At 38.0% G+C, this 14859-nt stretch overlaps 2 protein-coding genes across 2 annotated transcripts; both read left to right on the forward strand.

The window, feature by feature from the left end:
* Positions 1-370: 370 nt before the first annotated feature.
* On the forward strand, positions 371-868 carry LOC139882135 (uncharacterized). The gene has a single exon (XM_071866504.1). It carries the CDS (start codon positions 371-373, stop codon positions 866-868), a length of 498 nt encoding a protein of 165 aa, XP_071722605.1.
* An 872-nt stretch (positions 869-1740) lies between these two features.
* LOC139882136 (uncharacterized) lies at positions 1741-14653 on the forward strand. The gene is made up of 9 exons (XM_071866505.1): positions 1741-1858; positions 2125-2225; positions 2318-2527; positions 2693-2872; positions 2970-3059; positions 3186-3421; positions 3629-3636; positions 3788-5352; positions 14135-14653. The coding sequence occupies exons 1-9, from the start codon at positions 1741-1743 to the stop codon at positions 14651-14653; spliced, it is 3027 nt and encodes a 1008-aa protein (XP_071722606.1).
* The last annotated feature ends 206 nt before the right edge of the window (positions 14654-14859 follow it).

A 14859-nucleotide genomic window follows, 5' to 3' on the forward strand; every position in this document is an offset into this window, starting at 1 on the left:
TACCTGTTGTGAATCAAGATGAGTCAGAATCATTATGGTTCACTATGGTCTGGCCTTCATCTTCTCCTTCAATGCCTTTCCTGTCTTTGATTTCTGTCAATTCACTTCGTATAGTTGTTGCATGTCTTTCATTGTTTAATCAGTTCGGTTGCTTTGCCTTGTTCTGGTTTTCATCTTTTCCTTCCCATTCTTACCTATTCTTGAGTTCTGCCTCCTTCACCCCCAACTGTCTTGACCCAATTCGCATACACACTGCATGTACCTCATCTCTCGTGTTTGTCCCTCTGGTTGATGCTAATTGCTGATTGCTGAATACGTGGATGGAAATGCTTTTGACGAAGTCTCTCGTCTCGCTGCTTTATGCTCCCGAATGGGCCGACTCTGGCTAGAACAACATATTGAGGTCTGGAATGATGTGCCACCTGCAGAGATAGTTGAAGAATGCAAATTGACTTTGGTTGGTAAAATTCTATCCGAACTATCCATAAATTTACTAGCCTTTCAAAGTACTTTACGGCGGTTTTGGAAAATAGACGAGGTCAATATTTCTATTCGTGAAGCAAGATTGTATGTCGCTAAATTCAAAAATGATATAGACAGACAACATGTTCTGGATAGGGGTTCCTGGCTTTTTTCTGGTCATTTAGTAATCTTCACACCTTGGATCCTTAATACGCTATTGCATTGTTATGACTTCTCGACTTGTGCATTCTGGGTGCAAGTCTTTGGAATTCCATTAGAATGGTGCTCTGTCAACATGGTAGAAAGAGCTGTCAAGCATATAGGAAAAGTCCTGGAAGTTCGGATAGATAGCAAGGAGGGTGTTTCACTTCGAACTGTGAGAGTAAGGGTTGATCTTGATGTATGAGAATCATTAAAGACAAGACAATTAATCAATCTTAATGGGAAGACATTATGGCTAGATTTTCGGTATGAACACTTATCCCATTTCTGTTATTCCTATGGTAAGCTCAGACACTACGCTATGTACTGTAAGGATTACCCTTTTACTGAAGCTAAGATGGAGGGCAAAGAAAAAAATGGCATATGGTCAGTGGCTTAGGGCGGAAGTTCGTGAGCATAGTCCCTACTGGAAAGTTTTCTATGAACCACAGGACTTACTTGGATCACTGGAAGAGGTTATTCCGGAAACTCCCCCACCTTCACATCAGCTAGTTCCGGCTCAACCACCTATCGCCCAAAGTAATAGGGCCATTCTTCAGGCACTAGCCCTACCTCAGGCTCTAACAGCGACACCATAAGTAGGTTCAGTAGACCAGCGATCCAAGTCTCCAATAACAAAAGTAATGGATCTCGTCTCTACAAAGATGAAAGCTCCTCAAATTTAGACACTATGTGGTTCCAATTCTAAAAAGACAAAGCAGACCTAACTCAACACCAAAGCAGGTACAAGAAAAAAATTGAAGCGGTACTCTCCTTATGCTGCACAACTACATCTACTTGATGACTTGGATGATACTCAACTACTGGATACTCCTATTCTGGAGGCTGAAGAAGTCGACCAATGGGTTGTGGTGGCTTGCCCAAAAAGCCATCGAGTAACAAATGAAATTTTTGAGCTGGAACTGTTAGGGGCTGGGCAACCCCCTGACAATTCAATCCCTCAAGGCCTTAGTGGCTAATGAGAGGCCTGACCTTATTTTTTTGATGGAAACGAAGAACCAAGAAGTGGTACTTAATTGGGTTCAAAATCAACTCCAATTTTCTAACTCTGTTTAGATGAATCCTATTGGCTTAACTGGGGGGATGGCCCTTTTTTGGAATGATCAGTTTAAGCTAACGGTGGATCGCTTTGCTCTAGAGTTTTGTGATGTCATTTGCATCGATTTAATAGGAGGTGATAAAATGAGACTAACCTGCATTCATGCCCCATCTAGTATTCAGCAGCGTCGACTCTTTTAGGTTGATCTTCGATTTATTTGCCTTCAACACCCTTACATGGATTTGTGTCGGTGATTTTAATGAAGTACTATATCCCTGGGAAAAAATAGGTAATCATTTTGCTGACTCAAATAGAATGCAAGCTTTTAGGGACTTATTACATGATTGCTCACTTATTGACATGGAAAGCAAGGGGTGTTCTTTTACCTGGATGAACCATAGGGCTGGTGATGATTTTGTTAAGGAACGGTTGGATAAGGGCTCTTTGTAATCTGGAATGGCGCCTCGCTTTACCCGAGGCTGAGTTGTTTGCATTACTTACGGTGGGGTCAGACCACAGCCTTTACTCCTAACCACTGTAGAAGCACCTTGTAAACATTCTCGGCCTTTCATCTTTGAAGCATTTTGGATTTAGGAACCTGACTGCCGTGATGTTGTTGCTTGGTCATGGACTTCCACTAGGCCACAAGTTTCTGGCCTTCCTTTAAGACTTAAGGCGGTGTCCTCAGCTTTGACTCAATGGAGCATATCCAAATTTTCAAAGGGTCATCATCAACTTGCAGCTTTGAACCAGCAACTTCTAAATCACGCGAATCAAACTTTTCATCCTTATGATGCATCGCTGGTTACTGACTTGAAAGAGCAAATTTAGAAGATATGGTAGCAAGAAGAACAGTTCTGGGCAATGCGTTCTAGACTTAAATGGCTTAGATGAGGGGATAAGAACACGGACTTCTTCCATGCAACAACTACGCAACGAAGACAATGCAACAAAATTAGTATGCTGTAGGATGATACTCAAGCTTGGGTGCATGATCCCAGCATTTTGAAGAAGATGATGACAGATTATTTTTCAAACCTTTATCAAACAGTGGGCCATCGAGATTACTGGCCCATTCTGCAACAATGTCCTCAGGTTATTACTAATGAGATGAACACGTCCTTAAAAGCTCCTGTCACCAAGAAGGAGGTTCAAGGAGGCTATCTTTCAATTGGGGCTTACCAAAGCCCCAAGACCGAATGGCTTGAATGGACTTTTCTATCAGTATCATTGGGATAATCTCCAGGATGAGCTATTCTTATCAGTGCAACAATTCTTTCTTATTGGAGTGATGCCGCCGGTCCTCAATAAAACCGTCATATCCTTAATCCCTAAGGTACCACATCCTGAAAGATTAGATCAGTACCGCCCCATCAGTCTTTGCAATTATGGTTATAAAATAATCTCTAAGGTGATTGCCAATCGCCTTAAGCCCTACATGCTTGCAATTATTTCCAAGTAGCAAGGCGCTTTTGTTAGTGGACGTCAAATTCAAGATAATATACTAATAATCCAAGAAGTGCTTCATCAACTTAAAGTCAGAAAATGCAGACGCCAATATCGAGCTATTCTCAAAATGGATATGCAAAAGGCATATGACCGAGTTGAGTGGGATTTTCTCAAAGACTATCTATTCACTCTTGGCTTTCATGCTACATGGGTTCAATGGATTATGCAATGCATAACGATAGTTCAACGGTGACCTTTCACATTATTTTCAGCCTACTCGAGGTATTAGATAGGGCGACCCTTTATCCCCCTACCTTTTTATCCTTATGGCGAATCTATTGTCCCATCTTATACACCAAGCCATTACCATGGGTCATCTCAAAGGCATCAAACTGAACAGGTGGTGTCCTACTCTCTTTCATATGTTCTTTGCTGATGATGCTATTTTTTTTTTAGATGGTACAGTAATTGAATGTCAGAATCTAGCAAACATTGTTAATCAAGATTGCTTTGCTACTGGCCAAGAAGTAAATAGAAATAAATCCGGCATCTTCTTCAGCAAAGCTTGTCCTCTTAGTTTACAAGAAAATTTAGCTGGAGTGCTCTAAATCCCAGTGCTTCAAAGGACTGGAAAGTACCTAGGTATACCATCGGATTGGGGCAGATCCAAGAGGGACAGGTTTGCTTGGACTTTGGGAAGGGTAAATGCCAAACTAGAAGGCTGGAAAGAAAGTCTATTATCTAAGGGTGGCAAGGAAATTTTATTAAAAACTGTCATACAAGCGATACATCAGTATGCCATGTCCAATGAGGGTCTTGGATTTCGAGATCTTCAGGACTTTAATAAAGCCATGCTTGGTAAACAAGCATGGCGTTTATTCCATAATCCAATGGCGCTATGGAGTACACTGTTTAAGGGGCTCTACTTTCACTCTTATGATTTTATGCACGTTGATAAGGGATCAAGACCTTCCTGGGGATGGCAGAGTATTCTCTTTAGGAGGGATTCCATCTTACCTAATCTCCGATGGTCTGTTGGTAATGGACAATCAATCAACATCAGGGAGGACCGATGGCTTCTTAGGGGAATCATAGGGGGCCCTGCTCCTCAAAATGCCCTGTCAATTGTTAATGAATTGTTACACTTGGACATCAACAGATGGAATGTTCCTCTTCTTCATCAACAATTTGATGCCTCTACAGTCCAAGATATACTCAAAATTCAGGTTCGGCCTCACTACACTACCGATAGAGTTATTTGGACAGGGATGGTAAATGGCATATATTCTGTGAAGAATGGATATAACACTTTCAGAAAAACTCTTCTCAGTAGCCAACCTAATATAGCTTCTTCATCTTATCACCCACTGAAGTCTTTATGGAAAGCTATTTGGGCTGTAAAGCTTCCCCCTAAGATTCGACCTTTCCTTTGGTCGGTGTGCCACAATGCTCTCGCCACCAAGGATAATTTATTCAATAGACGCATCATTACAGACCCAACTTGCCCTCTTTGCTCTACATTAAACCCAGAAACTACAGAACACCTATTCCTTCTATGTTCATGGACACGCCGGCTATGGTCACATTCACATATTAATATTCCCATCAATCAGCAATCAATAACAAGAATGGATGCATGGTTAATAGGTCAGATTGAACAAAGGCATAACTATCCTGATCTGGAACTGATTGCCTCTCTTTTATGGCACATTTGGAAGGCGCGAAACCAGTTTATCTTTCGGCAACAATGTCCCGATCATCTCCAGGTTATAGATCTGGCTTTTGCCCAGGTTCGCACCGCCAAGATTACTAACCAGTTGCTGCAGCGAGCAACCCGGTCATGTCTTCAACTTGATATGCTATGGCGGCCTCCAAAACCTGGAATGGTAAAAATCAACATCGATGGAGCCTATTATTCTGATAGTGTTACAGGTGCGATGGCAAGCATCCATAGAGATCATTTCGGCAATCTTTTACATGGCTTTACCTATGATTTTCCTACAACATCAGCTCTGCAGAGCGAGACTCAAGCGCTTACTATCACCCTTGATCATCTGCTTAGCAAAGGGAAGCATCAGAATCAGCTCATCATTGAATCTGACTGCTTGATGCTGGTGCAAGCTATTCAGGATCCGACCACGACTCCATGGGAGATGAGATCTCTCCTTGCCGAAGTGACGGCAAATTTTCTCTCTTCCCTAACCTAACCGTGTGACACTGTAGGAGGAAGGCCAATTTTGTGGCTGATTGGGCTGTCAAGGCCCATTGTAATGGCACTCTTCTTTTGAACCCTCTTGTCTCTCTTCTAGATCTTTTGTATTCTAACGCCCATGCTACGGGCTTCTCTGGTTCTTCACGTTGTTAATATATTCCTTCCTTTTCCGACCAAAAAAAAAAACTTGTGTAAACAGATTCTGTTGAATCACGATTCCTTGAATTGTATATATAAAGAGAAGCTCACTTTGTAAAATATATAGAAATTTATCAACTACTCAAAGGACTTTTCACTTTCACTTTTCTCTTCTCACTTTTCTCTTCCTTTTTTCTGCATCCATTTATTTATTTTGTTTTTCTCTCTATTTCAATCCCCTGTCAAGACTGAGCACTCAAAACCTGATTGAGGTTTTTTTTTTTCAAACCCTTAAATCCTCAATTTATCAAAATAAATTTTCAATTTTCAATTAAAACGGTTAAAATGTTAAGTTCTGTTTATGCGTTTATCCCTTAAAATTTTGAACCAAATTTACTGAAAAATCTGTGCTTCGTGCAGTCCTTTTCTTGTTGCCAAACCAAGGCCGACCAATCCCCTCTAGCGAGTCGCACGTGATTTTTGTTTATGGGCGAACAAGTTGCACGCAATTTGGCTAATTGCCAGTCAATTTTTAGGTGGAGTTCGACCAAGCATCAATGCGTTTATTCCTCCACCGATTTCCTTTTGACTTCGTCTTGATTTAGTCAGAAAAAACCCAAAGTTGGGAGTCTACAAACTAATTTTGAAGGATCAACGATGGTTGCTCAACAAAGAATTACAAACAAGAAAGATTACACTTTAATAACCTATATATTAAGGTCTCCAGTGCAAATAGGAAAAACACTTACGTATGTTGAAATGTTGCAATTTAAATCTTAAAATTAGACTTGATCATGATTCATTGCTATGGTAACTAGATGAGCCCCTAAGGTTTGAACAAGGACAAATTCAAGGGGAAAATTTGTCCAAAATTTTTAAACCTATTATACGGCAGTCAATTAAGTTCCACACCTTTTATTGTACCAATTTAGTTATAAGTCTTTTAACAAGTAATTTTGGCCAATTTTGATTAGCAATCCGTGATGTGGATAATTTTCAAAATTTTTATAGACCTTTCTCTTAACTAGGGGGCCGACCAACAAGGAGGGGTTGTCAGGCAAGGGCCGACCGGCCACTCAAGGCTCGACAACCCCCACCAAGCACTGGATGAGGGCTTGCTAGCCCTCATTAGCCACTAGTGAGAGTTGTAGTCCTCACCAACCCTCAACAGGAAAAAAAAAAAAAGGAAAAGAAAATTGAATAAATAAATACAAATTTTGAAATTTTAAAATGTTTATGATTAAATTAACATAATTGAAATGCTTATAATTGAATTGGTCACCGTATAATAGAATTAGGACTTAGACAATTATGCCATTTCATCGAGCGCATACTAAGGGGTTTTTTCATCTATTCAAGCACATGCCCATTTAGGCTTGCTTAGGCTTTATAGCTGTGGAAAGAAAAGTTAATACTTTTTAAGATAATGGAAAAGGACTTTTAGGTCCAACTCCTAACCATCCCTTCCTGACCCACTCTTTAATTAGATATATTCAAGACTCGCTATTGACACTTTCTCTTTAGTCCAATAGTCAAGATTGTCCATAAGGTGACTGTAATTTCCTTATTTTGTACAAGAATTTGTTTATAGGTGTATTAGAGGCACTTGTTAAGTGACTCATTAAGTAAATATTACAGTTTTCAATGCAAAAACTATCCTGGTGAAGTGTGTTTAGTGTATTGAAAATTGAAACTTGTCTTATACGGTGTGCTTGACTTGTTTGTCAAGACTTAGATTAAATAAAAAGTACTTTTACATTTATCAGTCAAAATTTATAATATCATATAATATTCAAAAACTATGATAAAAATATATGTTGATATATATGTCAACATTCATATTTTGTGAAAGTTATAAGGGCACTCGTTGGATAAAGTAGTAGACGAGTTCCAATTCATGCTTTTAGGGCACACGTTGTCCCCATTTATTGTTAGTCCACAGCAAGCAACGGCCTCCTTTCCATTTCGAACATATTAAATCGACTCATATTCATCACAGCTTGGCATAACCTAAGCATAACGTGAGTGACTGAACACGGGCCTCTCTTTTTTTTTTTTTTTATAATTTTTTTATGATTTAGTGACCAGGTAGTGTGCAGGTCAACTTTCGCACACCGCACCTCGACTGATTCTCTCCGGTTTATCTTAAGGGCACACACACTCCCCAAAATCGTCTGGATACATTTAGGATTTTCTTCTTGTAATACCCTCAACAAGACTTGAACCTTATGATCGTAAGGAGAAAAATAAACTTTTTTTACCATTTAAGCCAACACCTTGTTAATCTAGGGCTTTTCTATTGTTTAAATGGCCAAAAGAGTTATGAAAGAATATGATATCGAGCGGTATTAGGTCCCCTTCCCTTTTCTTGGGCCATAAGATAAGGTCACTTTCGTTAGAGGTGGCGTACGTTAATAGTATTACGAGGGTGAAAAGCATGCGGCTCATAATGCATTGACCATGAAGTTTTGCCGTCTTGGATCCACCTACATTCTTAAATATGTTTTTCATGCGGCTGAACATGAGAATATCGAAGGCGTCAGCATTTGTGATCCATCCCATGCAAATCGCATGAAATTAAAGACAAAAAATTCCAAAAAAATAAATAAATTGAAACTCAAGAAGTGTGACCCAGAGCCACCTGGATGAGGGCCTTTGAAAGTTCTTACATCACTTGGTTACGCGATTTTTCATACCTCATGTATATATGAAGTCACTTGTGACCAAACGGCATCACTTGGTTTCGCGATTTTTTCATACATCATGTATATATGAAGTTACTTGTGACCCGACGGCTAAGTTTTTGAATCTGACCGATAAGTATTGGAGCCAAGCTTCTTCGTACTATAATTTGACTTTTCTATTTTTCATCATTCATTATGTCGTTCTTCAGTTACACATTTTTTACTTATATATTTCATTTCGATTTGCATGTTGAAGGTCGTCCCATTTTGCTTTTTTACGAATTCTTATCACGGCTGTATCATCCTCTCCCAAACCTAATATCTTGAATTAGCTTTTTAATTGAAAATTTTTACAAGGTAAAAGATCAAAGCAATGAAACCACAGAAGATTTAATTTTTCTTGATATTATTTTCATCCGAATTTTCATTCCTACCATATTGCTTACATTCGTAAACATATCATAAGTCTACTTTTTTAGAGCTTCTACAATCACTTAAATTAGTCTATTTAGAGCAATTTTTTTTTTTATTTTCACCTATTGCGATTCATAAATTTTGTGCTTCGCACAATTCAACCTTTCTCTAGTCAAATACATCTAACGGCTGTTTCGATATACAAATATCAATAATTAGTGTCATACGTAGTTTTTTCCAGACTTTTTTTAGATTTAATATTTTTTTTTCATTGTCAAATTTTTGATTGAAAGTCAAAAGTAACTTATAACGGTAGGACAAAATTTTTTGGGCACGTCCGTTTTAGCTTTCTAGTAAAAAATCCGTTCACTAAAGTTTTCTTCAAAATACTTCAAACGAATCTTGCACATGACTTTTGTGATTGAAAAAGACAATATGTGCAATTTGTCGATCTAGTCAAGTTTACCATTTTGTCAGATAGTACAAACAGACTGAGGAAGAGAGACTATGGAGAGTAATATGTGCTTTAGAAAAAAGGGGTAAAAATACTAGAAGTGTGAAAAATGGACCACCTGAATAAGGATTTGTTCGGACTAGATCAGTCTGAACTAGCCTATTGGGTCCGATTTTCATGAGTGTCAATCCGATTCCTAAAAATGGAACTGGTGTCTAGGTGATATGGTTCTCAATTCCAAGGAGGAACTAGACTAAATAAACAACATCACTTTTTTTCTTCAAAAAGATTAGTGATATATAAATTAAGTATTATTTCAATCCTGTTCCAAGTAGTAGGAAAAAAATAACCATATTGAGGAAATGATTTGTGCAATTTATTTGATTGAAGATACTCAAATCAATTTATGGTTTAGATTGACATCAATTAGTGATTCAAAATGAATCCGTATTTTTATATTTCCCTTTTATCGTTTGCACTTTGTAATATAAATACACACAAAAAATATTTATCAAATTAGAGTGAATACAAAGGAATTTTTCAAGTTTCTTTTCTCTTTCACTTCATATTAGACCAATTCCATTGGACTTGACCAAAATCGAACCAAACTCGTGGTCAGTTCTCAATTTTATGTTGGAATCAGATCGTATCGAGAACTTATCCTCCCTATAAAATACAACCCCATCGGCAGGTCTCTGTACTTTTTAAATTGTCCAATCAGGTGTCTCAATAGTCTTTTTTTTTTTTTGTACAATTGGGTCTTTAAAGTACATATTTTTCGTATGAGTCGATCCTTCCATTAAAATAAAGCTACAGATGTTGACGTGAAATCAACGTCATATCGCCATAGCAGAAAAGATAAAATACACGAGAGTTGTACTCAATTTCCGTATAAATCTTTTTTAAGCTAATTATGCCAAGACCATAAATCTTTTTACAATTAGATTTTTAATTCATCATGCCCCGTCATTTGAAGCTAAAACTATTAGGAAATTTGGAGAAGAAACCAAAAACCAAGGAAGAGTAAAAAAAAAAAACACTGTGTGGCAGCACCTCCTTTTTGGGATGTAGGGACATGCATGGGTGAGTGATTCGAAAACGTAGGGATTTTTTTGGTTAAGTGTATGGGAATGGTTGTTGAAGGATGAATGCAAAAGCAATGATAGAAAACGATCATTACCAAGGTATAAAGGATGTGCCACCAACCAAGGATGATGATAAGGATAAACAAAGATCACCACCAAAGCTTAAAGGATGAATCACATGTCAAGGATAAAGGATTTCAGGATAGGAGAAACTCACCATCAAGACTTAAAAGAAAAATCTACAGGCCGAGAATAAAGGGTTTTTTAGCTCACCATCGAGGAGTAATCCACTTTGCATGGGTAATTGAAATAGGAGTTATCTACTCTCGAAAGATATACGCTCACACAGAGGAAATCTCAAGCATTTTTATTCATTAAATCTAGTCTGGTTACGATTGAGAGGCTTCCACTATTTATAAAAGAAATATAACTTAGGAAATATAAAAGTAATAAATAGACATTGGAACTAGCCTATCATTAAAGACATAGGAACTTAGAATTTTGACTCTTGAAACTTACATAACATCGAAAACTCATAGGAAAATAGAGATGCATTTAATGACTTGGGAACTTGTACTCTTGATTCTTTAGCCTTACAAAATTTGTGCTCCCACCTTCATCAGAAGATAAATACCCCAAGACATCATCAAATAATCAAGAAAGTTGTTTAGAATGGCCTCCCATTGAGATGTTGTTGATAAACTTTTAGATTAGTAACTAATAAAATGTACCGAGAAATCAATGACTAATATATCTTACCGAGAATTTGATATTCATTAACTATTGATATTGATAACTTCGGCAAGAATAGTTCAGTACTGCTTTAGTTGGAAATTTCAATCTTAACCCATTGAACATGTTACGGCGAAATTCTATTTTGGCTAGCAATGATGGTGCTAAGTGTGTTGATGGAGCTAAGTCGAATGCTTCCCCATCATGGGCGCCCAAACGCTGGTGAGGGTTGGTTCGATTTGAGCTAGATATAGCCTGAGGTAACGCAACCTTGATGGCGCCCCACCTCCCTCCTGTCTTGTCTTTTTTCAAATTTCCTTTTTTCTTAATATTTAGTATATTCAATATCCTTCCTTTGTGATTTCCTTTTTAATTTTTCAAATGCTACGTTAGAATTAACAGCGGATTAACAATCCTGTCAAGATTTCGCTCATAAATTTTGACGAATAGATCAACTTCGAACAAAAAACATAGACTTTAGCGATCCAATCATTAAAAAATTTCAAATATCTCATTAAATAAGTCGGAGAATTTTAGATTTTTCTAATGCCTTTGTCATATAAAAAAATTGCCTTAAAAAATAACATTATCTTTTTTTGCTAGAGAATAATAAAAGGAATTTGATTAGTGCAGCTAAACACAAGAATTGAGTCCATGTTGAATCATTTTACATGACACCTTTTCTTATCCTCATCAAAACTCTCTTGACAAGAAAACGACCTACTTTGTTAGCGGAAATTAGGTCGTCGCTCGTGGAAGAAAAGAAAGGGCAAAAGAATGATGGGTTCAAACTGGTATGAGCTTTTACCCAAATGATACTAAATTCATCAATTACGATGTCACAAAATTAGAAAAGATATTTCTATTACATAATTAGGTTAATATTGTGAAAAATTTTGAATTGGCACACTTGTAACAAATTTATCCTAAATTAATTTTTTTTATTACAAAAAATTCAAATTTTTCATTTATGATAAATTTACTAATTTTTAATTTTCATTAAATTTTATAGTTAAATTATTGAGTTGGATGACACGTGACAATTGTCTAGTGTGGTTTAAGATTTTACCTTTGGAAAGTAAACTTGTATTGGTTTATGAGTTTTTTATGGTTAAAAAATTTGTTTGGAGTAATTTTGTTACAGCTGTACGAATTTGAGATTTTTGATAATTAATATATATATATATATATATATATATATATATATATATATATAATTTGTCGGAGATGTATTAGTTTTGAATTTTTTTGTAGTATTATAACTTCAACAATTTAGATAAGACGTGATGGAATTCGGCTATTTTATCTCAATGTGGCCCAACAAAGTCAAAGTACTCACGTGCCATTTCACCCTTTGACCTTTTGTATTCTTGGGCAGATAATAATTCTTTATTTTGTCTCCTGAGAAATGCAGTGTACTTCATAAAGTTGTAAATTGGCATGACTAGGGGCAAATTTCCACCTAAAAAAATTATGATGGATCGCAAATGTGGTGGCTCAGTGGGCCGCCCTTACGTTTCTAGACCTATCGACCGAGCTGGCTAAGCCTTGGGCTCCTTTAATGGGCTCGATCTGGCCTGACCAATCTCGTTGAAAGATTTTTACCCTTTTTGGGTCATGGACATTCTTACAAAGAATGATTTGTTTGTTCATGCATTTTTACATCTAGCTAATTGGCAAGAATGTTCAAATATGTAACAGCCACTGTGATCAATAACAGCAAATTAAAAGAGCATTATGTCACCACATTAGCAAATGCTGCAACGAAGTTTAATGACAAGAAGAAAAGATTTAACGGAGTTAAATGTTTAGGGATTGAATTGAATGTTGGACAATACTACATGGATAAAATTGAACAGAATAATAACTCAAGATTGAAGTAATTAAAATGTCCCTTCAATGCCGAGGGCTAGAGGAATTAGTTATTCTTTTTCGTTCTTTTCTTTGCCCATAGGGGATTTATTAAGAATTTGCATGGATTTAGTCTAATGGGCTTGAATATATATCTTATGGCTTTACTAATACACCAGTCTTTGGATTACTGTAAGAATAAAAACATATAGTGAGTCACAAATTATTGAAGGAGTAAATGCTATAATAAATTTTAATTGTTTGTCATGTGTTTTTTTTTAATTAAAACAGATTGTCATTCTCACATGAATTAAAAAACTGCATAATCCGTCTAATTCAAGGTATGGGCATCACAGGGGCAAAGAATCAATCCAAACATCTAATAAAAAGAATTGGACCAGGATTAGAAATGGCTGATCCTGAAACACAATGTTAGGGCTGACAATTTTCAACTACATGACACGATAAGTAGTCAAATAGATTTCATAAACAGACATGAGAAAAAAATCGTGTTTTATGCGAATTAACTCACATAACCCTTTAAAATAAGAATCACAGTGTTTAAGTTAAGATGTTAGTATGTGCTTTTCTTTGACATTAGAGAATTGAATACGTCTTAACATGTTTATTGTAATATTTAAAGACATTTTTATCCTGAATAATTTATAAAATATCACTTTGATTTATAAAATGGACTCAAGGCTTTCTCTTCATTTCTGTTAATGTTTTGCTATTCAAGTTTAACCCCCTCTCCCTTCGTCCCCGTACGTTTATTATAATATTTAAAGACATTTTTATCCTAAAGAATCTATAAAGTAACACTTTGATTTATATAATGGACTCACGGCTTTCCCTCCATGTTTTGTTAATGTTTCGCTATTCGAGTTCAACCCTTCTCCCTCCGTCCTTGTGGTCTATGTTGCTTTGATTGTTATTGTTGATTGTGATATCCAAGGCCAAATGATTGTTACTCAAAAGTGAATGTTGACGCATTGTTTTGGTCATTGATCTTAAGGGGTAATATGTAATTTCGTTTAATTTTCGATTCTACACATTTACTAAACACATTTAAATAAACCATATTCATATCATATCCCTATTTCAACATGACACGTGCCAAAGGCTAAACGTTAAAAACAGATCATATTGTAATGTTAGTACTCATTTGAGAATCCAATATGTTAAAATGGGTGAAGAGAAAACAATTTAAAGCCTCGACTTATTAATGCCTAAATGTCGGTTAAATATTAGAAAATTATGGACCAATTTGGCCCTTTCAAAAAAGTATTTTCACATCATCTAGGTATTAATATTATTTGCATCTACTAATTTTTACTTTGTATTTTACTTTCCCCTATTTTCGGATAAATAAAATTTTAACAAAAATGAAAGGGGGCTCGGGGGCTGGGTTTTCGTCCCAGCCCCTCTTTTCTCTTCTTCCCCGCGCACGGGCCCGGGCCGGTCTCGCCTAACTCAGGACCCCGCGGCCCGGCTCTCTCCCTTCCCCTCCTTCTTCTTCCTTGCGCTGCGCCTCACGCGCACGGAGAACAGCGACGCGCAGAAGACGGCGACGCCCGTGGAGCAACGCAGTGGCCGGCGGGAAACCAGGACGGGTGGGACGGCGGAGCAGTTGTCTTCAATGCTGCCGGACGAAGGGCATCGCGGGCAGGCCGGCGACGCGATGGAGGGCAGCTAGCCGTAGGCCCGGCCAGTGGCAAAACCGCCTGCTCCCACGTGCCGGCGGTGGCCATCCGCGCCTATAAAAGGGGAGGGAGGCCGATCGGTAGAGAGGGCGGTGGATTACAGAGATCTCGGGGGACGAGAGAGAGATCTGGGCGGTGGATGAGAGAAAAATTGGGGGAGCTCTTTGCGGCGAGATTTGGGAGAGATCGTGGAGGGGGTGAGATCTGAGAGAAAAGAGGGCGAGATCAGAGAGAGACCCGGGACCGAGCCCCACCGCCGCGGGCACTGCTGTTCAGCCACCGACGACGCCGCCCGCTCGCGCCGCCACCAGCCCGAGTCGCTGCTGTTTGCGACCCACCGCCCGATCGAAAGACGACGGAGGTGGCCGCTCGCTGATCTCAGCCGAACCTCGCGCCGTCGTCCCTGCTGCTGCC

The sequence above is a fragment of the Rutidosis leptorrhynchoides genome, unplaced genomic scaffold (assembly GCF_046630445.1).
Source record: "Rutidosis leptorrhynchoides isolate AG116_Rl617_1_P2 unplaced genomic scaffold, CSIRO_AGI_Rlap_v1 contig232, whole genome shotgun sequence".
In the NCBI taxonomy this organism is placed as follows: Eukaryota; Viridiplantae; Streptophyta; class Magnoliopsida; order Asterales; family Asteraceae; genus Rutidosis; species Rutidosis leptorrhynchoides.

Coding starts and splice junctions, on each gene's coding strand:
- LOC139882135 (XM_071866504.1), top strand. CDS start 371: ATGGGCCGACTCTGGCTAGAACAACATATTGAGGTCTGGAATGATGTG.
- LOC139882136 (XM_071866505.1), top strand. CDS start 1,741: ATGAATCCTATTGGCTTAACTGGGGGGATGGCCCTTTTTTGGAATGAT. Junction 2,226..2,317: donor AGTTGTTTGCATTACTTACG/GTGGGGTCAGAC, acceptor TTTTGGATTTAG/GAACCTGACTGCCGTGATGT. Junction 3,060..3,185: donor TCATATCCTTAATCCCTAAG/GTACCACATCCT, acceptor ATTTCCAAGTAG/CAAGGCGCTTTTGTTAGTGG.